Here is a 26030-nt window from a genome sequence, read left to right as displayed (position 1 = left end):
CATCAATTCAAAATGACTTGAAAACGCAACAAGAAACCAATCTCTCATGCAACATTTAATACCATGATTTTATGAATATAAGACTTCTTGCTCTGATTTAAGACCTTATTATGTTTTAATTTGCAAGAGGGCAATTTAAGAATTTTTTCATACCTGTAGAAACCCTGGGTATGGATAGAAATTTGGAATTTGGACACTTGGAAATTTGACCACGCTAATTTGTTTTCATATGAAAACATTCCTAAAGTTAACTTTTTCTTAAGTATGCGGTACTAGAGAGTGGTTGTGAAAGTCGGTGGAGAAACGCTGTTTTGGTGTGGATCACTATAAATGTATCAAAACCAATGCATTTTCGAACAAAACGTGTGTGTGGATGTGGCTTAAGCCCCCACCTGTAAAAACGCCCAATGCTTGGCCAGAATAAGGTACGATGTGGACTAGTATAAAAGTGAAAAGGTCTGCGAGACAAGTTTGAACAGAATCTCACTTTACAATCCAGAAAATGATCTTCTGCTTCAAGATCCTCTTCGTCCTCTTCTTCATCATCATCAACATCTTCTTCATTGTCATCTTCTGATACGTAATGATCTGGTTGAGCTTGTCCTAATGAAGCAATTCACACTAAAATTAGACTTACGTAGAGCAGTTTAGTCAAAATGCTTAAAGGTTGCATCTTATCAAATAGTGAAGCACCAAAAATGGTTTAAAAAAATTGGGCGCCCAACCTGAAGGTCCAACTCGGAACACACTGAACCGCTGTTGTAACCGTGGTGAAGACAGGTTCCAGGGGGAGAATTTGGACCGGATCTTTCTGTGCTGTGCTTGGACAGAAGCCGGTGGCTCACCCTTCCTCCTCACGCAACGGCGGTTCTTCGGTTCCCACAAGCTCTTCCCTGCCGCTATACCTCCGCTCCAGTAACCATCCTCCTCGCCTCCTTCATGCTGCTTGGAGGAAGAAGTGGAGGCAGCAGAAGATGAGGCAGGAGTTTCAGGGTCAGAGTCCTGTCTGAAGCTCAGATTGAGCAAGTCTGTCTTTTCCTCTTCGCTCAGTTGAATTTTGCGCAAAGACTGTTTGGGTTTGGAGTCTGGAGTAAGGTCACGATGACTGTTCTTCTCCTCTAGTTTCTGGTCTTGGTGAGTGTTTGAAGCTTGTGGTAACACGTTATGGACTGTGCGAGGTTTTGGGAGTGGTGTGCACAGTGGACTTCGAGAATTTCGAGGGGCTGGAACAGGAATGGATGGACTGCCATGGTTTTGTTGATCTTCTACGCTAGAGGTTTCTGGTTGGCTCTTTGGATTCAGCTCTTTGGAGTCCTCATGATTAGATGATGGTTGGTCATCTTGTTCTGTGGGAGTAGGGCATTCGGTTGATTCTTCAAAGTCTGGATCAACGGAAATCTTATAAGAGCCCTTCCGCCTGACTGAGGTGGGATGCAATGGGGATCTGATCTGCACAATTTCACCTTTTTGTTTCTTGTTTTCATTTTCTCTATAACTATGGCCATTCTCAGCATGATCCTAGAAAAAACAAATCATCACGATATAGTAAAAGTAAAAGGTTTACACTGTATGTCCTAACCAGATGCAAGAAGACTCCAGCAACAAGCAGGTTTTCTGTCCATGCTGAACACGATAATGTTGCGCACAGAAGAACAATCAGTCAAGTCACAGTCGTGGCATGGAAGAAATAATTGTGTGTAGCTTTACTGCGTCACATCTGATTAAGGACACGTGTCAGGCCTTGTGTTGGCATAAGTACAAACATAAACACTTCTAACAATGCAAGATTTCAAGGTTGTATTGCAAAATGTGTCTGAACACAATTATAATTATAGCGCAACGCAACCACGGGTTGAATTCTGAATCGACTAAGCATTCAAATCTGCGCTTGCATACTTGCGTCGCATTTTTCGGACTTAAATTTAGCACTATCAAAACAACCAGATTTCAAGTTTGCGGTTGCCGGTCGTTACACAAAGTGACTCTTTTTTTCCACACCACTGCTATGACTGGAGCCTTAATCTCACGTTTCTGAGTACTGCGCATTTATTTATGTGTAAACCTTTTTTAATTAGTGAAAATTACTGAGTGCACTTCTAATGAAAGTTATTCTAAAAGGGTTACCCAAACCCTCAATGCAATATCGACACTAAAATAAATACACTTTCCAGTACCTCACACAACACATTTGACAGTAATAAAGGAGGCAATCAAGCATCTCATTAGCTCTGATGAGCTTCATACCTGTGAGCCTCTGTGATCTTCATCACCCTCCTCTTCCTCGGCCCCTGAGTGCAGTTCACAGTAGAACCTCCCTGTAGACGCATCAAATTCAAGAGTAAAATGAAAGCTCTGGATAAAGGAAGCTAACATGCTACCATGACTTCAGTATAGGCTTCATAAATACTGAATGATGCAACATTGGTTTACATACATTGCTGCTGGATGAAATATTGAACAAACCTCACTTTGCACAGCAGAATGAAGTATGAATCATTGCTCACAGGTGAATCAACTGTTAAAGTGATTAGTGAAGAGACTTTAAACAAGCTAGTTGAGAATTTGAAGGGTTTCACAGGCTGTTGATTGTAATTTAAATACACTGTGATTAATGCACCATATTAAAACAGTGTGCAACACTGCATGAGTTATGTATTGCTTTAAAAGCTTATGTAATATTTTACATAACATCAAGATTCTTAAGTCCTAATGACTGACAGCAGATAACAGCCAATTTAATTTGCCAATAAAATATATTATGTAAAATACTGAAAAAATGATGCTGATATATTCAAGACTTTATATATTAAAAAAAATTGTCTTAAGAAAAAAAAAATAATTATAGCAAATCTGAGTTTTAAATCTTTAAACATAAAAGTAGATTTATATTCAGGTGTAATCTGGGATTTATAACTTTTATTATTATATAATATTTTTATTAGTATATTCCTGTTTGTTTTTATTAAATATACTAACATATACAGTTGAAGTCAGAAGTTTACATACACCTTAAGCAAATACATTTAAAACATTTTCACAATTCCTGACATTTAATCGTAGAAAACATTCCTTGTCTTAAGTCAACTTACAGATTTTCTATCTGATTGAGGTCAGGGCTTTGTGATGACCACTCCAATACCTTGAATTTGTTGTCCTGAAGCCATTTTGTCACAACTTTGGAGGTATGTTTGGGGTCATTGTTCTTTTTTTAAGACCCATTTGCGACCGAGCTTTAACTTCCTGGCTGATGTCTTGAGCTGTTGCTTCAATATATCCACATAATTTTCCTTCATCATGATGTCATCTATTTTGTGAAGTGCACCAATCCCTCCTGCAGCAAACAGCCCCACAACATGATGCTGCCACTCCCATGATTCATGGTTGCGATGGTGTTCTTTGGCTTGCAATCCTCACCCTTTTTCCTCCAAACATAACGATGGTCATTATGGCCAAAAGTTAATATTTTGTTTCATTAGACTAGAGGACATTTCTCCAAAATGTATACATCTTTATCCCCATATGCACTTGCAAACTGTAGTCTGGAATTTTTTATGGCGGTTTTGTAGCAGTGGCTTCTTCCTGGCTGAGCAGCCTTTCAGGTTATGTCGATAGAGGACTCGTTTTACTGTAGATATAGATACTTGTCTACCTGTTTCCTCCAGCATCTTCACAAGGTCCTTTGCTGTTGTTCTGGGTTTGATTTGCACTTTTCGCACCAAACTATGTTCATCTCTAGGAGACAAAACGCATCTTCCTGAGCGGTATGATGGCTACGTGGTCCCTTGGTGTTTATACTTGCGTACTATTGTTTGTACAGATGAACGTGGTACATTCGGGTGTTTGGAAATTGCTCCCAAGGATGAACCAGACTTGTGGAGGTCTTGGCTGAGTTTGACGGTAGGCCTTAAAATACATCCACAGGCACACCTCCAATCAGGCTCCAACTGGCTAATTGTCTAAAGGCTTGACATAATTTTCTGGCATTTTCCAGCTGCTTTAAGGTTAACTTACTGTATGTAAACTTCTGACCCACTGGAATTGTGATATAGTAAATTAAAAGTGAAAAAATCTGTCTGTAAGCAATTTTTGGAAAAATTACTCGTGTCATGCACAAAGTAGATGTCCTAAACAACTTGCTTTCATATATATATATATATATATATATATATAGACAGAGAGAGAAAAATGTGCAAAAGTTTTAGGCACTGGTGAAAAATGTTGCATAGTGAGGATGTCTTCAAATATAATGACATAAATAGTTTTCATTTATCACTTAATGTCATACAAAGTCCAGTAAACATAACAAAAGCTAAATCAATATTTGGTGTGGCCACCTTTGCCTTTAAAACAGCACCAATACCTCTTAGGTACACCTGGACACAGTTTTTCTTGGTTGTTGGCAGATAAGATTTTTCAAGCTTCTTGGAGAATTCACCACAGTTCTTCTGTCTATTTAGGCTGTCTCAGTTGCTTCTGTCTCATGTAATCTCAGACTGATTTTGATTTGTTTATTTCTGTTTTTGATTTAATATAATCAAATTACAGAAAATCTGAGTTATAAATCTAAAGAATAAATGTATTATTTGTCAGGATTTATATTCAGGTGTATAATCAGGATTTCTAATTGAATGGTTAAATATAATTATTTAATATAATATATTAGTATATTTATAGTTATTGGTATTTTTAATTTTTTTTAAATAAAAAACAAAACATTAAATGTTTTCATTCAAATCCTTTAATAAAAAGTTTTCCTCCAGATCTTCTAAATTAAGTTTGTTTCATAAAGAAACAATTTTAAATAAAGATTAGACAATTAAAGACAAATATAGACAATTTAAAACACTAAAGATGTGCATAAACAGTGCATTACAGATGCTGTAGAGTTAGTCTGACCTTGTATCCAGGGCCTTCACCCTGACATTACCATGAACCCCAGGCCTGTGCTCACCCGTTTCGAAGTGGAAAGTGTATCCGCCCTGTCGCAGGGTGTTGCCACACTGATTGCATTTGAAACAGCTCCGGTGGAAGAACTTGCCCTCAGCGCTTCCTCTCTCCAGCACATACAGATGCTCCTGACAGAAATAACAGAGCTCACTGCCGCCCGTATCTGATGATGGAATGGGTGGTACAGGCTGTGGGAGATGAGAGGAATACAATCACATGACCCATATTTACATGTCAGAGGGCTCATCATCCGCAGTGTATAATGCTGTAAACTGCAGAAACGACAACATAATAGCCACCCCTCGCTCCTTATAAGCATTAACTGCTTGACAATAAACACTGCTGTGCCATTTTATTAAGAAACTACATTTCACCACATACTTTTTCCTGTTTCAGTTCCTTCTCCTCTTTCTCCTTCATGTTTTCCTTTCTTGATACTCGTTCAAATGCCAGTCGCTCCTGTGGGACATAAGTCACATGATCTCATTTATAGCTCAGGTTGCATAATGTGGCGGCAGCAGAAATAAACAATGACTTCACTGCTATCCTTCATAGGCAAACACTGACATGTCTTTCACCTGTACAACCTTTTATTTTATTCTATTAAATTTCACAACCGTGTTTCCTCATTGTGGCAACAGTGGGTGATGCCTTTGGCAAGAGCTGTGTGAGGGGCATTTTTTTGTGGTTTGTTACAACACAGCTGTTTGCACAGTCTATTCAACCCAACATGCCATGCATGACCTTTAATGGCCACCATTGATATGATATCAACAAGATAGGGGGTTTGTTGTGCATGATAACTTGATGGCGTTTGCATACCTTACGTCTTTGGAGGGAGTTGTGCTTGAGTTTGTTGATGAATAAGACAGCCGATCGGGTTCTGGAAAGGGAGAGGGTCTTGTTGTGGGGCGAGAGACTGTTTGAGCAATCTGCGGACAATAGGAATGAAAATAGTGAGATCAGAAAGTCAGTCTGTGGCAGGGCGGAGGGCGGGGCCGGGTCATGATCCTACACACCCGGTCCCGTATTAGGCTAATCAAGCCTCCCGAGAGGGATAAAGGTCAACTGCAGAGGCTCGTGCAGGAGAGAGAGATCGTTTACGGACATGTCCGTCATGTGTGTGTTTGTGTCCTTGTTTTAAGTTGTTAATTAATATACGATTTACATTGTCAAGCCGGTTCTCGCCTCCTTTCCATTGATCCCGTTACACTGGTGCCGAAACACGGGAAGGAGGAGGGATACGCCGTAGTAGAGTTCTCGCCACAACCGTCCACCCAAACGGAGCAGCCGTGGCCATCTGCCGGGGGACGAGGAGCCCAGCCACCTGAAAGAGGATGATGGCCGCTGACCGCGAGGGGAGAAGGGGCTCCTAACCGACCGCCTGGAGCGGTCAGGGCCGCTGCCAGGGGCGGAGGAGTTCCTTACCATCCGCTGAAACGCGGCGGGGTTTGAGTCCGCCGACCGCGTGCGGGGAGGGGCTTGCTGCCGAATGCCTGGAGCGGGAGAACCGCTGCCAGGGGCGGGGGAGACCCCTTCTGTTCCCCGAGAACGCGGCGGGGCCTTGCGTCCGCCAGGGGCTGGAGGTCTGCATCTGATCTGCCCGGAGAGGCGCGGCTGTCGTCCGATAGAGGGTGGAGGAGTGGCCGAGGAACAAGCTACTGCATATCAGAGAACTGGCGAGTAAGAGTTTTTTTTTTTCATCTCTCTCTCACTGCCGCTCTGCGTTGGCCTTTTCCCTCTCTTTTAAATTTTACAGTGTTTTTTTCGGGGGTACTACACTGTTACAGGAAGTACCCCCCCCAGTTTAATTATTTCTGTTTCCCTCCCCTTGTCCCCTCCCTCGTCCAGGTAGATGGGGATGACCTGCCAGCAGACGGGGCTTACGGCACGCCCTCCCCCAGGGAAAGAGGGGGGGGGGGAATGTACGTCATGCTGGGGGCGAGAACGAGGGAGGAATGTGGCAGGGCGGAGGGCGGGGCCGGATCGTGATCCTACACACCCGGTCCCGTATTAGGCCAATCAAGCCTCCCGAGAGGGATAAAGGTCGACTGAGGATTGTGCGGGAGAGAGAGATCGTTTACGGACATGTCCGTCATGTGTGTGTTTGTGTCCTTGTTTTAAGTGGTTAAATAAAATATTATTTACATTGTTAAGCCGGTTCTTACCTCCTCCTTTCCATTGATCTCTTTACACAGTCTAAGTACGGATGAAAAAAAAAACCTTTCTAGAACAGTATATTAGGTACAATTCATCAACTCTTTCAAAGCAATACTAAAAATTATATTCAATTTAGTTAATATAGCAAAGAAATATGTTTCAATAAAGGATCAAATCTACAATCTACACTGAATGCACCAAACTGTAAAGTAAAAATTCTTGAAAAATATATTCAAATTTTAATAACATCAACAATGTCATAAACATTTATTTAAAAAGACGGAAAAATAAAGTCATCACTTACAACCTCTCCTAAAACACAATCTATTATTCATGTAAATAATTACGTAATTATGCACTTCCTTGAATACAAACGGTGCATTTTAGATTGAATTTACCAAATCATGTGCAGCAAAAAAAAAAAAAAAACACAAAAGCATTTTTTGACTAACAAAACTGAATATAAACTGTGAATTTTAGATGCAATTCACCAGATCATTTGCAGAAAACAAACAAAAAATAAACAAATAATTTCATACCCTTTAAATTGTCGTCACATTCAATATGCTCTTTGCAGTGTCGTGTTAGAGGACCCCACCTACTTCCCCAGAATCCACTTAGAGCCTGAAAGTGTGACAGTTCAACCTGGAGCACATCTGTCCAAGATCCCCTCCCAACAAACACAGCATCCGACACTAAACACTGAACACAGCCTCTTAAACCCCCTCTGATGGCTGCGATAGCTCTTCTGCAGATGCCGTCTTGTAATCCCTCATATGGCAGAGCTCTTTATTGCTGGAATGGGATCCAATCTCACTCTATTGGCAATAAGCAGCTGATTTCTCCTGAGCCGAGCACGTATGCTGCTGCAACCACGGCTGTCAGACTACAGACAGCAGATCACTGCCCATGCATATCAGTGCATGCTGGGGACAGGTCTTAAAGAGACAGCAGCCCTGTTTTCAGGCAGAGACCCTAGTGATGATGCGGTTACTGTGTGTGCTGTCTGAAAGAATAAATTGCTGGGAGGATTCTCTTAAAAAACCTGAGCTTGAATAATTATGCAAAATTAATGACACTTTAAATTAAACATACATTTAGAGACTTGTATAAGCACTGTAGATTAATGTTAGCAGAGATGTAAACAGAAACCGCCTTTTCTAGCTGAAATTTGGCTAATTATATTAGTGGGTGAATCGGCAGTGCAAACTAATGGATTCATTTCAGATTATTTGTGTCTTGGTAGGGGAACCTGGCAAGGCTATGCTCTCTCCCCTTTGCTGTTCTGTCTTGCCCTGGAACCATTAGCAGCGCAATAAGAAAAGAGGATTATTTTCCTGGTATTGTAGCAGGTGCGGTGCATAAACTTTTACTCTATGCAGATGAAATATTTGTATTTGTCTCCGTCCCTAGAAGATCTATGCCTAGCCTCCACATGTTTATTCATTCCTTCTCCAAATTATCAGAACACAGGGTGAACTTGTCTAAATCAGAAGCTCCTACCACAGCTTTCCAACCTGGAGCTTTTCAATCGCCAAAGCAAGGCATTAGGTATTTAGGCATTTTATTTCCAGCAAATTTAAGAGATTTCATTTATTTTGACCCATTAATGAAAAGGTTCTCATGTGATGTTGATAGGTGGGCTTCACTATGGCTATGGCTGGGAAGGTCAGTGTTATAAAAATGTATTGCATCCCCAAACTCAATTATCTACTGCAGTCTCTCCATCTAGAACATCCCCCCTTTAAACAGTCCTCCTTTTGCTAGAAAGAATGGATGGAGTGGGGTCTTGCTACACTTGGTGACCTTTATGAAAACAGAGCTTTGAAAATATAATGCAGCAATTTGGAATTTCTAGGTCTCAATTTTTCAGGTATTTACAGTTGCGCCATTAACTTTGTACTATTTTTGGTGGCAGTACACAACTGCTCCAGCATACCTAAACTAATTTATGCAGATCTACACTCCCGCTAGAAGCCTGCAGTCGGCTAAGGAACGTCGCCTTGTTGTACCAACACAAACAGGCACCAAAACACTTTCCGGACTCTCAGTTTCATTACACCTCATTGGTGGAATGACCTTCCCAACTCCATCCGTGAAGCTGACTCACTCTCTGTATTAAAAAAATGGCTAAAAACACATCTTTTCAAAGAGCAATTAACCAGTCACTAAAAAAAAAAACAAAAAAACTTATTTTTCTTGAATCTGTTTTGAATCCTATTCTGATGCTAGTTTGTAGTATGGCACTTTTCGTACAAATGTCTCCTTAAGATGATTCGCTTATGTTTTCCTCTTTTGTAAGTCACTTTGGATAAAAGTGTCTGCCAAATGAATAAATGTAAATTATGTATTTCACAAACTAGTTAGCAACTTACCGTGAAGACACCGCTCAATTCAACACTGTCTGCAGAACCACTGTCAGCTCTGCTCTGTAAACAATGGAGTCGGAGAATGCTCTGCTGGACAACTACTCTATGACACTGATTCTAAATCACCAAAAGCATTGTTTTCTGCATTATAGATTCTGAAAAAAGTTTTCATCTCTGTGCATATCGGAAAATATTTACGCCAATAAGATGTATCTGTGAAAGGCTAATATTGGATAAATCCGTCAGGCAATATTTTGAACCACTGAGTCATTAAAAGTTTTGCTAATTTCCTAATTAATAATTCAGAAGACACTTCAAGGAGATACTTATTAGTCCTATCTGTAACATGCTCTGTATGTGTTTTGCAACACACCCGAGATTGCATACATTTCAGAGCCATTTTACCTGCCGGTGTCTCTTTCTCTGTGAGAGCGTTGCGGATCTGAGTGAGGTAGACAACCATAGAGAGCTGGTCGATTTTATGACACATGCTCATTTCACTGGCAGGCATGACAGGAGCAATGCCAAACTCTCTCTCAAAAAGGTCAAAGGCCAACTGGATGTTGTTAGCTGCAGTGGACTCATCTAAACGGGACAAATCACTGAAAGAAAGAGCATAATTCACTGAAAGAATATAATTTACATTATTATGTACACATTAACATTTGCATCGTAATTACATAGACGTTGTGACAAAATTATTGTAGTGCTGCAGATTTCACAACTAGAGCAGATAGAGGTACATACCTCACTCATGTAAATGTAATTGAACTTTTATTAAACAGTGCAGCAATATGTTACAAAATATTGTGTTGCTACTGTGGTGCTACCTTGATCCAGTGATGGTATAAAAGTTAATATCATGGGACTTTGATCAATCAAAAAGTCCCATGATATTAACTTTTTATACCATCACTGGATCAAGGTAGCACCACAGTACTGTTATAATACTTAATCTCTGTGTGCTTGAATGAGCGTGTTAATATTCATGATCCAGGGTAAGAGCTGGTCTTACATCAGTTCAGGTCTGAAGTTGTGTATGAGAGCACAGAGAGCCAGACCAGACCTCCAGGACTCGCTCAGATCCATCACCTTCACCTGCTCATACCCCGCTGTGCTCCTCTGACACCAGGACAACAGCTCCTCCAGACGTCTGATAGACTCTAAACACAGATTCAGTTAATCTTTTAAGAGCAAAGTGTGTGATTGTGAATTTCAGGGCTGATTCATATACTGTGAGGAACTGAACTGGGCTTTAACTGGGAGGAATCAATCAATTTAAATTACAGGAAGGGCCTTCATTTGAATCTGAGAAATGAACTCAGAAATACCATTAGACGGAAGAGAAACTAAAAAGCTTTTTCTATGTATACTCTATTCCCATAAATGGTCATTAAAACAAAAAACAATGATGCTAAATGTACTAGAGCAGTTAAAATGGTGTGCATTTACCTTGTTTAGGTTTTGGTTTTATGGTGGGTTCCTTCTGCTTGGTGGGTTTGCTGATGTGATCATTTTCCTCTTTGTCATACAGATGCTGGACCTTTAAAATGAAGACATACACAAGACTTTCGTTATAATACAAAAACACTTCCGTTACTTATTAATTTAGTACAAGATAAGTACAAGTGATTTAACTGCAGTCAGCATTTGCATGCATGTAGCGTTACCTGTTTTGGTTTGATAGAGGACAGTTTGAGGTTTGGATATCGTGTGGATGGATCGATGCTGTATCCACTGTAGTTCTTGCCTGTGTTTTCTGGAGTTGTCTGAGAGAGTAACTGATACACACTCTCCCTAGGAAAGATACACATGACATACAGTACCATTTAAAACATTTTATAAATGTTCTCTGCAATGATACTAATTTTTTCACTGAAACTTGGAGAATGGGATCGAGAAAACTGTTGCAAGCAGGATTAGAACTTGGCTTGCATCACACACATGAACACCATGACTCAGTACTCACATGTGCCAACTACTACGCTAGTGTATTATGTGTATAAAAATAAGTGAAATTTTGTGGAAGCTGGCGAATAAAGACAAAAAAACAAACAAGCGGTCGACTACCTTTCCGCCAGCACCTGCAGGGGCGAGACACCTTTGCCCCAACTCTTAACCATCCACGCGGTGTCAAATGCAGCCAGGAAACCACGAGCAATGCCGGTCCCAAGAGGCCAAAATGGCTGCAAGAAAAACAAAACAAGGAAAAACATCACTACAATAGTTATAATGAATAAAAGGCATTATAATAAAGGACTTAAATAATTAAGTCCACGCTGACTGAGAACATGCAGGATACAGAAAATTCGCCCAATTGTTGTGGAGGGGTGGGGGGTCATTTTCATTGTTGAGCAGGGGGATCGCCAAACTGGATCACATAACCTTGAAGCCCAGGCCCAGGCCTGGTAGTCAAGGGCACCTGGGCACTGGCCCCATTGGCCCAGTCGGTAATCCATCCCTGAACTACTCCTAGAGCTTTTTAAACTACATCTACCAAACTCGGCAGAGACCATCAGACTGTTCTAACTGATCAGACTTATGGTTTTCTCACAGCAGACAATGAAAAATCTGAAAAATCTCAGACTTACATACGTGGAATGTTCAAATGGACCAACAGAATGCTCATTAATTCAAACTCCAACTGTCAAAAATGTAAATGTATACAAAACCACAAAAGGTCTTTTATTCAAATGGGCCGACAGAATGCTTGTTAACTCAAACTGCAAATGTCAAAATTTCAAATGTAAACAAACCCACACAAGGCCTTTTATTTAAATGGACCAACAGAATGCTCACCAATTCAAACTAACTGTCAGGCCTTTAATCTGCTTTAAGTTGCGCTCTCTCTCTCTCTCTCTCTCTCTCACTGTTTGTCTTTCTGTAATGTCTGTATATACATCAAATTAATACAACTTATTTAAACTTTAAAACGTTGGCTGTGTCAAGCCAGCATCAAAGTTTGTCTTCACAAACTTTACCTATCTAGTTCTTTTTGTTATAGCCGATAACCAAAAAGTTGGACAAAATTATAAATATACAGAACACTGTCATATCATCTGTTTTTTTAATTTAGAATGTTTATAATAAAGCTCTTATCTCAAATGAAACATGCTTCAAGTGAAATCAAGCATCTAAACATTTTACCGTACACTAGAAAACTGACCTTCTGTAGATTGGCATATATATGATACTATTGTTACCAGACATACATATTCGACTGTTTGAATAGGAAAAAAATAAGCCCATGTAGTATTTGCTTCCATTAATGGCCTAATCAGACTGTAATCATGTCAATAATGTAGAATGAAAAAATGCTAATATTGGCTGATACATTACAGTCCCTCATCCAAACTAATGCAAACATCGCATGTTATATGAATTTTGTCCATATTGTTCATGTGCAGTATAAGTATCTAAGTGCATTTGTGCACTGTTCAGTGACTTCAACACACCTCCACCAGACAGTCTCCCACTAGTCCGATGAGCAGTTTCTTTCCTTTCCTCTCCTTCACGAGAGAGGCGTTCTCTGCTCTATGCATGCTTGTGAAATCAAACATGGCCACATCAGGCAGGCCCACGTGATTCTGAGCAAACTCCGGATCTGGCAGCATGTGTTCAGTGGAGAAGTTAGCGGCGTCGTATGCGTACTGCAGCAGGGCCTCCTGGTTGATGTTTGCTGGTGCAAGAAGCTGTTCTGCATTAGTGAAGTCCTGAAGAGGAACAGGGAAGTTTTTGAACAAAACAGATATTTTTTAACAGATTACTTATTTACATTGAGCCGTGTAAACTTTCGGAGGTTTCTGAGAGTCTTTGGTAAAATAAGCTTATTAACCTCATTAAAAGGTGCATTCAGTACTCTCATGTTTATGTTTAAGTTTTTTTTGTATATATGAGTGTGATCACTATTTGCTCACTTCTTTGGCCAGGGGTTTTGACCCACAGGGCTGAAGTGGGATCAAAACCATTATCAGGAGGTTGAAATGTAATACTGTCTAATCCTATTTCTACGCTATCTGAGCTACAATATACAGGTTGTATTTCTGGTTGTGGCAATTCCTGTGAGAATACAGTGACTGGAGAGGCAAAGAATAGCTGGACAACAGTGTGTAGTGTAGTATACGTGAGCTGGGTACGAGCTGAACAGTGGCCATTTCTCAGGGTCGGGCAAAGCCTTCTCTGCTGGCATAACATGCCAAAGTAATAAATATTTTTCATCCTTTCATTCTCAATCACCTTTTTGCCCATGTATTTTTAATCGCTTTCCACTATTAATTAATCTACAAACAAATAGAGAAAAACTAAGTTTAACCAGTCACAATTTATTCCTTGAATAAACTGTTTCACAAATCACATGCCCGAAGCAGCGCAAGAGTTTCAGCTCCACCCCGTCCAGGCCTTCAGAATTTCTTCGGAATCCCACAACAGTGCAAATGAATGAGCATCTAAAGTCAGATTGTCAGATTCATAAGCCAATCAGATTGATTTATTTGTTCTTGGTGGGTATGATCTTTAGGATATGTCCCAGTTGAGGCCTTCTAGCTGGCCTTGAGTGACGCAATCATGCTTTAAGTGCTATACATATTTCAAGAGCAAAAAGCACGAGATCTTACTGACGAGTCGGCTGTCATCACTGCCACATCACCACTCAGAAATTATCTGCTGGAGCATTCAGTGTCGGATCAAATTTGGAAAAGTAGTGCTGCATCCATTCAACCCGGAAAGTCGGATTTTACAACTTCCTAGTAGGAAAAGTGCAACACAATGCATCTTGAAGTCAGAATTACAACTTGTAGTCTCGTGCATTGCAACGCAATGCATCTTGAAGTCTAGGGCCTAGACTTTAAATGCACGGCCCGCCACCGGAGTTGAAACATGTCTGAATTTCTCCATCATTCTCCCCTGCTGATATCCCCAGTTCTTTTCAACTGCTTCTACATGCTCAAAGCACTGTTTAGATTTTATACAAGATATTCTTGAAGTGTAGAATCTCTGATTGTGTGTGTATCATACCTGCTTTATCACTCCTTTCTTTAACAAACTTGCCTTCTTGGCAGTCATGACAAAATAGTGAGTGTCATCTTTGTAGTAGACAATATTCTCTAGATCAATGCCTGCAGAAGGAGCAAAGAAAGAAAGAGGACGGTTACAATGAACTGCATGCGTGTATGTGTACATGGTATAGTCTGGGGACAAAATTGTCCCCAGAAGTGAGCTATACTGGACAAAACCACTTTTGGGGACATCTAGAGATGCATTCAATTGGAGAAACGAGATTCAATCGTTATGTTTTTTTTTTACTTATCTGTAGCCATTTACTTCGATGCTTGAGCTAAATCATCAATTGGAAAAATTATTCATCCATTTTTATTCAAAACCTTTTAAATGTTTTCCTTTACAGAAAGGGTTTGGGTCACCATTTGTCCATACTAATTCTAATTATCTTTACATAAATGTAAATGTGTGTGCTTGTGTGTGTAGGTCTGTTCTCATGTATACCCATCTCAGACTGCAGTCGTTGGAAGAATTGCTGATTGTATATTCGGGCCACTCCGCTGATTTCCGGTACCTGAGCTTCTTCTTTAGAGTGACGGTTTATGAAGTTTGCTGTAATCCCGATGGCCAACTTCCCTCTTAGCTCCTTTATCTTAAAACCTAACCAAATGCAGGGGGGAAAAAATATTCAATTTTAAAGTGAAGTTACAAATTACTGAATTAAACCAAAAGACTGTGAAATCTAAATTGGAGCATTGTGGCTTTTAGCCCATGTCACACAAAAAGCTATTAAAAAAACGAAAAAAAAAAAAAAAAAACCCTACGATATGTTGTGCTCCAACTTCCTGCTTCAATAGGACATATATTGTCACAGGAAACCAATTTATTGACTCGTTCAAATAATATGGCAATATTAAAGTACTCAGTGTATGTAGTTCAAAGTGAAGTGACATTGTAATGTAGAATAAATTAATGAAATTTACTCCGATATGAATATGTGTATTTGTATGTTTTACCATCTGGCACATATCTTCCTCCTCCAGCTGAAATAAAGACATCAAACTGAAAAGAAGCAGCTGGGTGGGACTTAGGTGATACTTCTGCCCTCCATCCTGAGAGAAAGAGAGACAAATTAATAATAAGTAACTCTAACTCAAGTTTCAGCAACGTTTTGAGAGTTTCTGAATTGTCTGTTCAACATCTTGACAGTAACACCACCAATAACAACATCACTATGTGATTAAAGATCACCAAACAGAGCCGATTTGTACCTGTGTTTCCTGATGGTTCAAGCAGACCTTTAAAGCTCACACCTGTGTGCACCTCAACTCCCAATATCAGAGCCAGTTTCAGCAGAATCAGCTGCAGCTGACGGATACCTGGTCAAACACAGACCTCATCAGTACTACAGTTTTATACGTTTGGGGTGGGGGGTTACCCTAGTTTGACAACAAAAAAGTTTGTCAAACGACCAGTCAAGAACATGTCTGGGTCATAATTCACCCCAAAATCATAAGATTAAAAAAAGAAATAATATTTTCTCTAGGGCTGTTGATTTAACTGATTTAAAATGTATTTACGTAATCATTTCCCCGGACTGTTATAAGGAATATTCCTACTATTGGAGCAATTCTAGCTTGAAGTACCACATGTTTTCATCAGGGGGCAGTAAACGAAACTCCGGCTGTATTGGCAACGCGCAGCAGCAGAGAACAAATCACACTCAGGCTTGCTTGACTCTAGCGACAGCACAAGATGAGGATGCATTCTTGCATTTAAACACAGCTGAACGGCGCATAATTATGAAGGCAGGGAAGTTTCAAACTATGTTTAACTTGATACAGTGACAAAGAGCGCTGTGTTTATGACACGATGCAACCAAAATGAGATGCTCCAAAAGCATATGTTTAAAGCATGTGTAAATTGGCACATAAAAAAAGCCTTAATATACTAAATCCATCTTGGACAGATTGACAAATTAAATGGCAAAATGGATTGCTGTGGACTGTAGGCCAATAATAGGCTAATGTTTAATAATATGGAAATAAACAATCTATTGCCTTCTAAAGACACTTTTTTATCAATGCTTTATTTGTCTGCCCCAATCATGTAATGTATTTTTATATATTTATAATTATTTAAATCTAACCATTCATAATTATTAATAATGATATATTTAAAAAATTAATATTATATGTGATTAATCAGCATATCATAAAAATGTAATCAATTGAAAGCTCTAATTTTCACATGAAAAAAAAAACCATCTATTTTGGAGTCTATTTTTAGTGACATTATTTTCATGACAATTAAGCACATTTTCACCCAAATTCTCATTACTGTAATACAACAGTTTTCAAACAAAACAAAAGATAAAATAATAGAATAAAAATTTATTTGAAAGATAAATGAATGTGAATAATTTGAATAGCTAATATTTTTCAGCTTATTACACAGCAGCTTTGCTTCTTCAGAATTCTGCCTCTGTGGATAGTTTAGCGAGGGAGACAAATACCAGAACGGGTGGTTTAATTGGACGGCAATCCGATACATTTTGTCTGAGGGGCGGGCTTATTGTCTAAAACTTTGAAAACTCCTGCTGTAACATAAAATAAAACAAATCAAACATAATAAATCAAAAATCACTGTATCCAGACAGATAACTTTCAATACTGTATTAGAGCATTGAGAATATTTTTTTGCATTATAGTAATAAGAATTTAGTGGGAAATTGTTTTATATGTTCATATTTCTGAGCAAAATATAGGCCTATATATATATATATATATATATATATATATATATATATATATATATATATATATATATATATATATATATATATATATATATATATATATATATATATATATATATATATATATAATTGGTTTTGGGGTGAAATAGGACCTGGACATTTTGTCTTCGAGAGATTCACCCAGATTGTACAAAAATGATGCAGCTGGAAGATTCTTACAGATGTGATCAAGGGAGCCAGAGCAGAATCGGCCATAGAATTTCTTTGCGGCGAGGTTACGGAGGTCTCGAATGGTGTAGGGCCAGAGGTGTAGAACATTATTTCTGGTGAAAGAGCTTCTTTTCTCAAGTACAACTACTTGAGCACCCAGTAGAGCCAACTCTATAGCAGTCCTCAAACCACATGGGCCTGCACCCAACACTAAACACTGAAGGAAACAGAGTCAGATTATAAACATCGTAGTCATGGGGTTTATTTCATAGCCCTTGTCCCTTTACCTGTGATAAGCAACTTTATTGATGGTAATATCTGGCATTTATGGTACCTTGTTTTGGTGACATGCTTTGCCCTGATCATAGTCCGGATGGGCGGCTCTCTTGTCTATCTTCTGCCAGAGCTCTTTGGCCTTCCAATAGTTGAGTCTTTCCTTCAGTTTGCTGTAGAATAGTTGGTAGTCTCTGGGATCCACCTCCAGGTGGCTACAGAGCTTGCTGAAGTTCTGCTGCACCTCTTTACAAGTCTGAGCCTTGACAAAGCAGTCAAACAGAGCATGGCTGGGATTGGCAGTGTCTGGCTGGCTAGCCATTGTGATGGAAGAGGCCTAGAGCCTGCTAGATAACCTGCAGAGAAAAATAGAAAGAGAGTTTACAGAGTGATTTTGAACAGAATGCTTGTTACAATAGTCAACTATTCACTGCTTGTGGCTTCTAGATAAACAAATAGTGTATTGAGAGGTGTGCTATAACTTTTCTATGTGATCAGGCTTACTTTTCACCTCACGACCCACTGAGACCGAGAACCACACATTATAGTGACCATGAGGTGGTGACCCCATGTGACTCACATTTAATTGGACCACCTTTAGGTTTGATTACAGCGCACATTCGTTGTGACATTGTTTCGACAACCTTATCACAACATTCCATTATGTCCAGAGTAGGGTTGCAACGGTATGAGATTTTCACGGTATAATAACCGTCTCAGAAAATATCACGGTTTCACGATATCACGGTATTACACAATTACTATTATTAGTGAAAACAGAAGGGTTATTTTATTAATTTATTTATTTTTATTTATTTTTATAATATTTTTATTATAATTGAAACTTGAAACCATTTATTTTATTGAAGTATGTGTAAAAAAAGTCTCCCTGTTGAAAATAAAATAAATAGAAAAAAATAAGAAAGCTAACAGAATTATAATAAACAGAATTATAAACATGATAAAAAAATAGCATGTAACTATAACATGTTATATAACTAAAGCATGTTAGCATAGCATGTCAAATTAACTACTAAATGAAAAATAACATCAGCTGTGTGAGCTTTTAAAGAAATGTCCTATGATTATAACAGTTAACATATACTGCAAGTGCGCGACAGTGAGGCCAGACTGCTTTTGTCTGTCCCTTTAACTGGTTTTGCATCAGGACAGATTTTACATTGGAAATCAAGTGTTGACCTGCCATAGATTAAACATAACCTGTATTTAACTGGGTTGCATAGTTTTGTTCATGGATTTCCAGTACAAGGACGTGCATCAAGTGACATTATTTTTGTTGATGTCAAAATCTACAGGAAGTTTTCTCTCCCCCTTTTAAAAATTGAAGAGCATATTTACTTATATGAGCCCATTATTATCCCATTTGTTAACAAATATTGCATATTTATACACATATTACACAGAAGGAAAGGCTCCTCGTTACCATGGTTAGAGTCTGCTAGTCTTAAATAATAGTAATAATAAATTAATATATTTATGAAAAATAAATACTAGCTGAAACACATCTTGAAACCTTAACTACAGCTGCCACTGTTAAAATATGAAATGAGTTCTAATAGATTCTACCTTTAGATTATTTCATATGAAACTAACATTTTGTCAAAATATTAATTTTACTCATGTAAAATCCTGAAACTAATTTGTAAAGGTGATGTGTGGCGCAAGTTGACGAGTCTGACAGAAGGAAAGGAGATGCGCACGCGCATGTGAGAATCTCCGTCCGGTTGCATTTTTTCCTCAATACCGTAGATAAGCAAATTTACATGGTATGATAACCGTCAATTTTCAAACCGTGGTATACCATGAAACCCTAGTCCAGAGTAGCATTCATTCTTGGCCGAGATCTTGTATTGATGATGGGAAAGTCAAACTAGGTGCATCACTTAATGTGCTTCCCTTCTTATCCTAGAGTACCCATAGAGTAAATCTTGACTCATCAGACCACATGACCTTTTTCCATCGCTCCACAGTCCAATCTTTATGCTCAATAGCATATTATTTTTTCCTGATTAGCCACACTAACAAGTGGCTTTCTTGTGGCCAAACTGGCCATTACAGTTGTTTAGCCCCAATCCTGTTAGTTCTCGTTGCATTGTGCATGTGGAAATGCTCTTACTTTCACTATGAAACATAGCTGAGAGTTCTGCTGTCGATTTTTTACAATGTACCTTCATCAAGTGTTCATCCTACAAGATTTTATATGACCACATTTCTGTCGCAAAGCTGACCTCTATCCTTCCAGGTTTTAATAATGCGTTGGACAGTTCTTAACCAGATTCCAGTGATTTCAACAATCTCCTTAGTGGTTTTCTTTGCTTGATGCAGGCCAATAATTTGCCCCTTCTGAAACACAGTAACATCTTTTCCACGACAACAGGATATGTCTTCCGACATGGTTGTTTGAAAAATGAGAAGTTACACACTGCATCAGTTAAGGTTAAAAAAAATGTTGCCAGCTGAAACATATTAATCACTGCAATAATGATCCAATCATAGACTCTTAAGTATCTGCTTATTTAGTATCTGCTTATTTAAATGCAATCTGCAATTATTTTAATTTATTTTTTATATCACAAACCCACTTTAAAACAAACCGAAGGATTCAATTCAACAGCCGAGCACTTGAACAAAAGGATTATATATGGCCTGAATGCAAAGCTTTATGGAATCAAGTTCCCCAACTTTGCACAATGAATTGGCTACTGACTTTAAGAACTTGCCACTGTGGTATAACTCAGTTTGTAAGTTCCCATAGAGAGAAAGTTAAAACATGCACACTACCAGCAAATTCATCCTATTATCCTACTATAATAAAAGATATAACACCACATCTCTAGGCTTAAGGGTAGATGTACAAATGTGAAAATTTTTGCTGGTTTCTCATGATAACAAATTTAGACTAGGAACCCACAAATATACTCAGAGGATTATTTTAAGACAAGGCTCACGGTCACCCGCATGTTGACTTGTGGGTTCTTTAAATCTAAATGTATGTCTGTGTTGTGTTCAGGCTTGTTTGGACTCTTGGCAGCTGCTAACCTCTTAACATCCGGCCTCTTTTTGTGCAACATACCCAAAGTAAAACTCTTCCGGTTCTTGGAAACTTGGGCTCGTTTGAAAGTACACACTTAGATATTTCTTATTCAAGAGTAAAAATGTATAATTGTAGTATAAAGAAATTAGAGCTATTCAAATACATTTTTATATATGCAAGACTATGCGCAGTGCCCCAAAAAACACATCTGATACAAAGCCAAAAGTCTGTTGAAGATCTGATACGATTTTAAATTGATGCGACCAAAACGCTTTGTTCCATAATGATTTATGCAAGTGTACTTCCAAAAAAAAGGGCACTAGGAGGCACCAATAGACCACTTATAGTAACGCCGTAAACCAACTATCAAAGTGGTTCAAAACACACAATTTGTTTATATTTCAATTTGGTTCACACAAACCAAAATATACATGAAGATATAATTTTTGTTATTATATTGCATTCTATATATATATTTATAAATGTTATAAACAATGTGAAAAGAATCACCGTCAGTGCTCCCAATGCAAATTGAATGAAAAGCAGTTTGGAAAACTATGACAATGCATTGGAAGCACGTGTGCTCCAGGGTCTAACTCACGGTGAGCGAACCCGGGTAGGGTGGCTCATCATGGCTTGAACGACATGCACTAGCCCCTGGATGTGCAGTTGAACAGAGGGTTTGAGTGAAAATGCAGTCGGGAGGAGGGGTTCCTCCAGGCCCTCTGTGATGGTGATTGAAGCCGGGGAGGGTGGCTCATCATGGCTCGAATGACATGCAATAGCCCCTGGATGTGCAGTTGAACAGAGGGTTTGAGTGAAAATTCAGTCGGGAGGAATGGTTCCTCAAGGCCCTCTGTGATAGTGACTGAAGCCAGGGAGGGTGGCTCATCATGGCATGCAAGAGCCCCCTGGATGTGCAGTTGAACAGGGGGTTTGAGTGAAAATTCAATCGGGAGGAGTGGTTCCTCCAGGCCCTCTGTGATGGTGACTGAAGCCGGGGAGGGTGGCTCATCTCAGCTTGAATGTGATGCATGAGCCCCCTGGATGTGCAGTTGAACAGGGGGTTTGCAGTCAGGAGGAGTGGTTCCTCCAGGCCCTCTGTGATGGTGACTGAAGCCGGGGTGGGTGGCTCATCTCAGCTTGAATGTGATGCAAGAGCCCCCTGGATGTGCAGTTGAACAGGGGGTTTGCAGTCAGGAGGAGTGGTTCCTCCAGGCCCTCTGTGATGGTGACTGAAGCCGGGGTGGGTGGCTCATCTCGGATTAAATGAGATGCAAGAGCCCCCTGGATGTGCAGTTGAACAGAGGGTTTGATGAAAAAAATGCAGTCGGGTGCATGTGTTCTCCAAGCCCTCAGTGATGGTGACTGAAGCCGGGAGGATGGATCAGATCGCAGGACAAAAAGCCGAGTTCTTTGTCGACAGCACGCTAGTAACACGGATTCCACTCCGAACCTTCATGAATCGGCATCAGGGATATATAAAACCCTCATATCGTTGTTTTCATCTTTTCATTAACTACATGACCCATCAGTCAAAAATGATCTAGATTTTCATTGGCCAGCTTTATCCAGAGACAAACATGGATGATGCAAATCTTTACGTCACTCGTGTCGACTTTTCTGTTTGGCTATTTTGAATGACTACCCAATCACAACTGCACAGAAAATTGAGGGAGGGCTCATTTTGTTCGCAAGACCCCTCCCCCCCCAAATATCATGTTTGGGTGTTTTGCAACTGAAACACTACACAAAGTGCAATATTTCGCAGAGAATGGACATGAATACAAACTTGAATATTAAAAAAAATATATATTTCATCACATTTTATGATTATATTTATTGGACTCTTGCAATGAAAAGAATACCAAAGTTTGGAGGATTGTGCTCATCTGTGTTTGGCTGGAAGACAATAAAAGGTCAGAACTTCCAATTTAATTTTCCAGTGTTTTGAATTTCACGTTTAATAAAATCTTAATGTTGTAACTTTGCGATTGTCTTAATCTCTTTAAAATATAAAATATTGAGAGACAGATCTTTCAAATGATTTATTGGATGTCAATATTAGTTTACAATTTCACAGTTTAAACGTGCATTAAACAAATTAAATGTTAATAAATATGCAAGTGGGTCATTAAATTGTCAGCTCTACGATAGGATAAAATGCTATTTCTAGCCATTTCACATGGTACATTTTACCCGACACGATCATATTTTGATAAAAACAAAATTAATGTTGGATCATAATTTCTATTTTTCTAGTAAGAACTTTGATATTAGGGCAAAAATCATATTCTTGATAATAATTTTTGTATTGTTTTCCTGTAAAAATATCAAAAAATCCTTAACAAGATACATTTGATTAATCTTGTTTTAGAAGCAACACTGGATAAGATATTTATGTTTTTCAGAGAATGTATTTTTAACATGTGTATTTTGTCTTACTGTACTGACAAAGTTTTATAGTCAAAACAGTTGAAAAAAAATCTACCAGTGATGAAGAAGTAATCCAAAGTATTTAGAGTACGTAACAAATTACATTTTACAGCATGTATTCTGTAATCTGTAGTGGAATACATTTCAAAAGTAACCCTTCTATCCCTGGTGTTACTGTAAACATTTCCCTAAAACAAAGAGCATTTCACCAGCACATATGGCCTTAATGAGTTAATGACTATGACGGTATGCTCATGTGACTTCCAAAAACATATTCAAGAATGAGTTGTTTTAAGTGCTGAAAAACCATCACACAGAAAGTCTGCATGTTGTTTTTCCAAGGATTGTGGTACCCTTGGATAGGCCACATAATGCTGTCATCTCCCATCAGACATTTTTACATGGGTTCCTGCCGGTTACCTTCCCCTGTGGTGTGAGCAGAAGCACTCTGTGTCAGCACCGTGGGAGACCAGGAGTCAGGAGTAATTGTGTTCACATAATCAGTGATGACGATCGCAATTCAGAGGTGCATTTTCCCTCTAACATTAAATTTTTACTTCTTTGATGGTTAGGATTAGGTTGGGGGTATCAGTGTATTACAGCCTTTACAGCTGAAAACAACTCACTTCACAACTCGCTTTTAGCGCCCCTCCGTGGACATTTCAATGAAAAATGGAGCTCACACATGCCCATACACCCAACAACACTTAACGCTTTGGTCACTGGGGGAAGTGTTTAAAATTTCAGAATGCACAAACCGATTTTCCCCTAAAGAAAAGTCAACATACTGTTTCCTTTTTCACCACGAGATCAGTCTAAAAGAACGCAAGCGGTCGCATGGACATGAGCCACTTTGAACGTGAAACAGAGTTCAAGATTTTTGCAGATAGTTTGGGTTGTCTCGCTGCCTTTTGAATATGATGCTTAAGTTGCAAGGACAACTTTAATGAACCTTCTGTGCCATATTACAATGTAACAAGGTTAAAACTAGCTGAACAATCAAAATAATGGTTTAATGAAAACTTAAACAAAAAGACACAGAACATAAATGCACACGCTGCATCTGCATGTGTGTGTCTCTCCTTCCCTCCCTCCCTCTCTCTCTCTCTCTTGAACAGTTGCATTCTGCTACACTTATCCCTCTCCTCGGCTGATTAGCCCGATTGGGGGCCAGGAGTGCAAAGTCACGGCCCGGCCCCTCCCTCCTCATCACATACAACAACGAAATTATCTGGAATAAGTTTAAAGTATTTAGACATTTAGTCATTTAAGAAAACACTGACTATAAAACCCTATAACATGCGTTGTCAAAATCTGGTTACTTGAGTTCAGTAACTCAACTCAGCTTTTTCTTTGAGAGTTGTTGTTTTGACACATTACTACCTTCCTATGCGATTACACCAACAGTGGACGATGCAAAATATCTAGTCTCCAGCCCATGTCTTGAGGTTTTGTTTCCTTTGCAACCTGTAATCAGCCCCATGTGTGCCAACAAATTGCTTCAAACAACTGTTGCCACACTTCCTGGATCTTTTACTGTCACAGCATGAAACAGACAATAATCTTTTACACATCACTTCCTGGAAATAAACAGTCATGTTTTGTTCACATCAACATTTAACAAACATTTTAATCGAATTATTTGACAGCGCACTAGCCTTGCTGTGTTTGCACATAAAAGCCGTTGATATGGATACTGGAGTGGTGGTGGCGTAGTGGGCTAAAGCACATAACTGTTAATCAGAAGGTCGCTGGTTCGATCCCCACAGACACCACCATTGTCTCCTTGAGCAAGGCACTTAACTCCAGGTTGCTCCAGGGGATTGTCCCTGTAATAAGTGCTCTGTAAGTCGCTTTGGATAAAAGCGTCTGCCAAATGCATAAATGTAAATGTGTAACAGCTGTGTGGCGTTCGACTTCACATCTGGATCTTTACAGGTACAACATGCCATTCATCACAGGTTTCAAAAACTCTGGTCAGGACTGCTTTGAAAATACAGATCTAGTGGGTGAATCTCATAAAACCTTTCAAGAACATGTCTAGGTCATGTTTTAAAACTAAATCAAAGCAAGGAAATAAGACATTTTGGTTAAAGGGAATGAAGCCAATGGAAGTGTTCAAGGGCATAGATTTGGCTTGAAGTTTACATGTTTCCATTGCTCATGGTATAAATATCGGGATGGTTGTACTTGATTGTTTTCAATATTGGGGGAGTTACACCCCCTCTCCATCTCCCCTGGAATCTATGCCCTTGGAAGTGTAACTATTATTTTTTTGTCCAATGACAGTTAAGCACATTTCCCCCATAAATTCTGCAACATGGTTTCCTCAAAACATGTTACTATAACTACATTTTTGCAAATGGGTTTTTGCGTGGCTCGTTGTGCGAAACACAGCAGTTTCCAGGTGAAATTAAGTGAGGCACTTCAACAACAATGTTTTAAAGTTTGCATTATTCAAATGTAATCAAATTGTGCAGTAACTCAACTGATCGAGCATTGCACTTGCGATGTAAAAGACCTGGGTGGGAGTCCTGAAGAGCATATGAGTTAAGACATGAGCAGACACGTGACATAAAAGCACCAAAATTGTAATTTTTATAAAATAGTTTTTTTGTTTTATATCCCTTATCGTACCAACACTGTCGGTTATGTTTAGGTTTAAGGTTTAGGGTAGGAAGGAAGGTTTTGATTTTAAAATCTGGGAGAACAATGAACTCGCTTTTAGCGCCACACAGTGGACATTTTGTCAAAACTGCCACAAATTCTCAGGGCCAGCAAAGCCTAAAATGCCAAATTAATACATATTTTTCATTCTTTCATTCTC

General features: G+C 39.1%; 1 protein-coding gene across 2 annotated transcripts in view; it reads right to left on the bottom strand.

The window, feature by feature from the left end:
- LOC127629184 (F-actin-monooxygenase mical1-like) overlaps positions 1-26030 on the bottom strand; it is a 38069-nt gene that overhangs the window by 9667 nt on the left and 2372 nt on the right. The window contains exons 2-20 of one of the 2 annotated variants that reach the window (XM_052106288.1): positions 17774-18068; positions 17449-17656; positions 15743-15850; positions 15488-15583; positions 14976-15131; positions 14490-14590; positions 12932-13189; positions 11547-11662; positions 11147-11273; positions 10929-11019; positions 10492-10639; positions 9882-10078; positions 5770-5879; positions 5329-5406; positions 4952-5135; positions 2245-2315; positions 1464-1518; positions 726-1346; positions 488-603 (exon numbers count right to left, since the gene is read on the bottom strand). In XM_052106288.1, the coding sequence (XP_051962248.1) occupies positions 488-603; positions 726-1346; positions 1464-1518; positions 2245-2315; positions 4952-5135; positions 5329-5406; positions 5770-5879; positions 9882-10078; positions 10492-10639; positions 10929-11019; positions 11147-11273; positions 11547-11662; positions 12932-13189; positions 14490-14590; positions 14976-15131; positions 15488-15583; positions 15743-15850; positions 17449-17656; positions 17774-18034 (3102 nt within the window). In that variant the 5' untranslated portion in view covers positions 18035-18068. Of the gene's footprint in view, positions 1-487; positions 604-725; positions 1519-2244; positions 2316-4951; positions 5136-5328; positions 5407-5769; positions 5880-9881; positions 10079-10491; positions 10640-10928; positions 11020-11146; positions 11274-11546; positions 11663-12931; positions 13190-14489; positions 14591-14975; positions 15132-15487; positions 15584-15742; positions 15851-17448; positions 17657-17773; positions 18069-26030 lie in introns of both variants that reach the window. The other variant, XM_052106287.1, reaches the window with a different exon arrangement.

Source organism: Xyrauchen texanus, chromosome 35 (genome assembly GCF_025860055.1).
Source record: "Xyrauchen texanus isolate HMW12.3.18 chromosome 35, RBS_HiC_50CHRs, whole genome shotgun sequence".
NCBI classification, from domain to species: domain Eukaryota; kingdom Metazoa; phylum Chordata; class Actinopteri; order Cypriniformes; family Catostomidae; genus Xyrauchen; species Xyrauchen texanus.
Note: the sequence above shows the minus strand (reverse complement) of the source record. Positions and strands in the feature narration are given on the sequence as shown.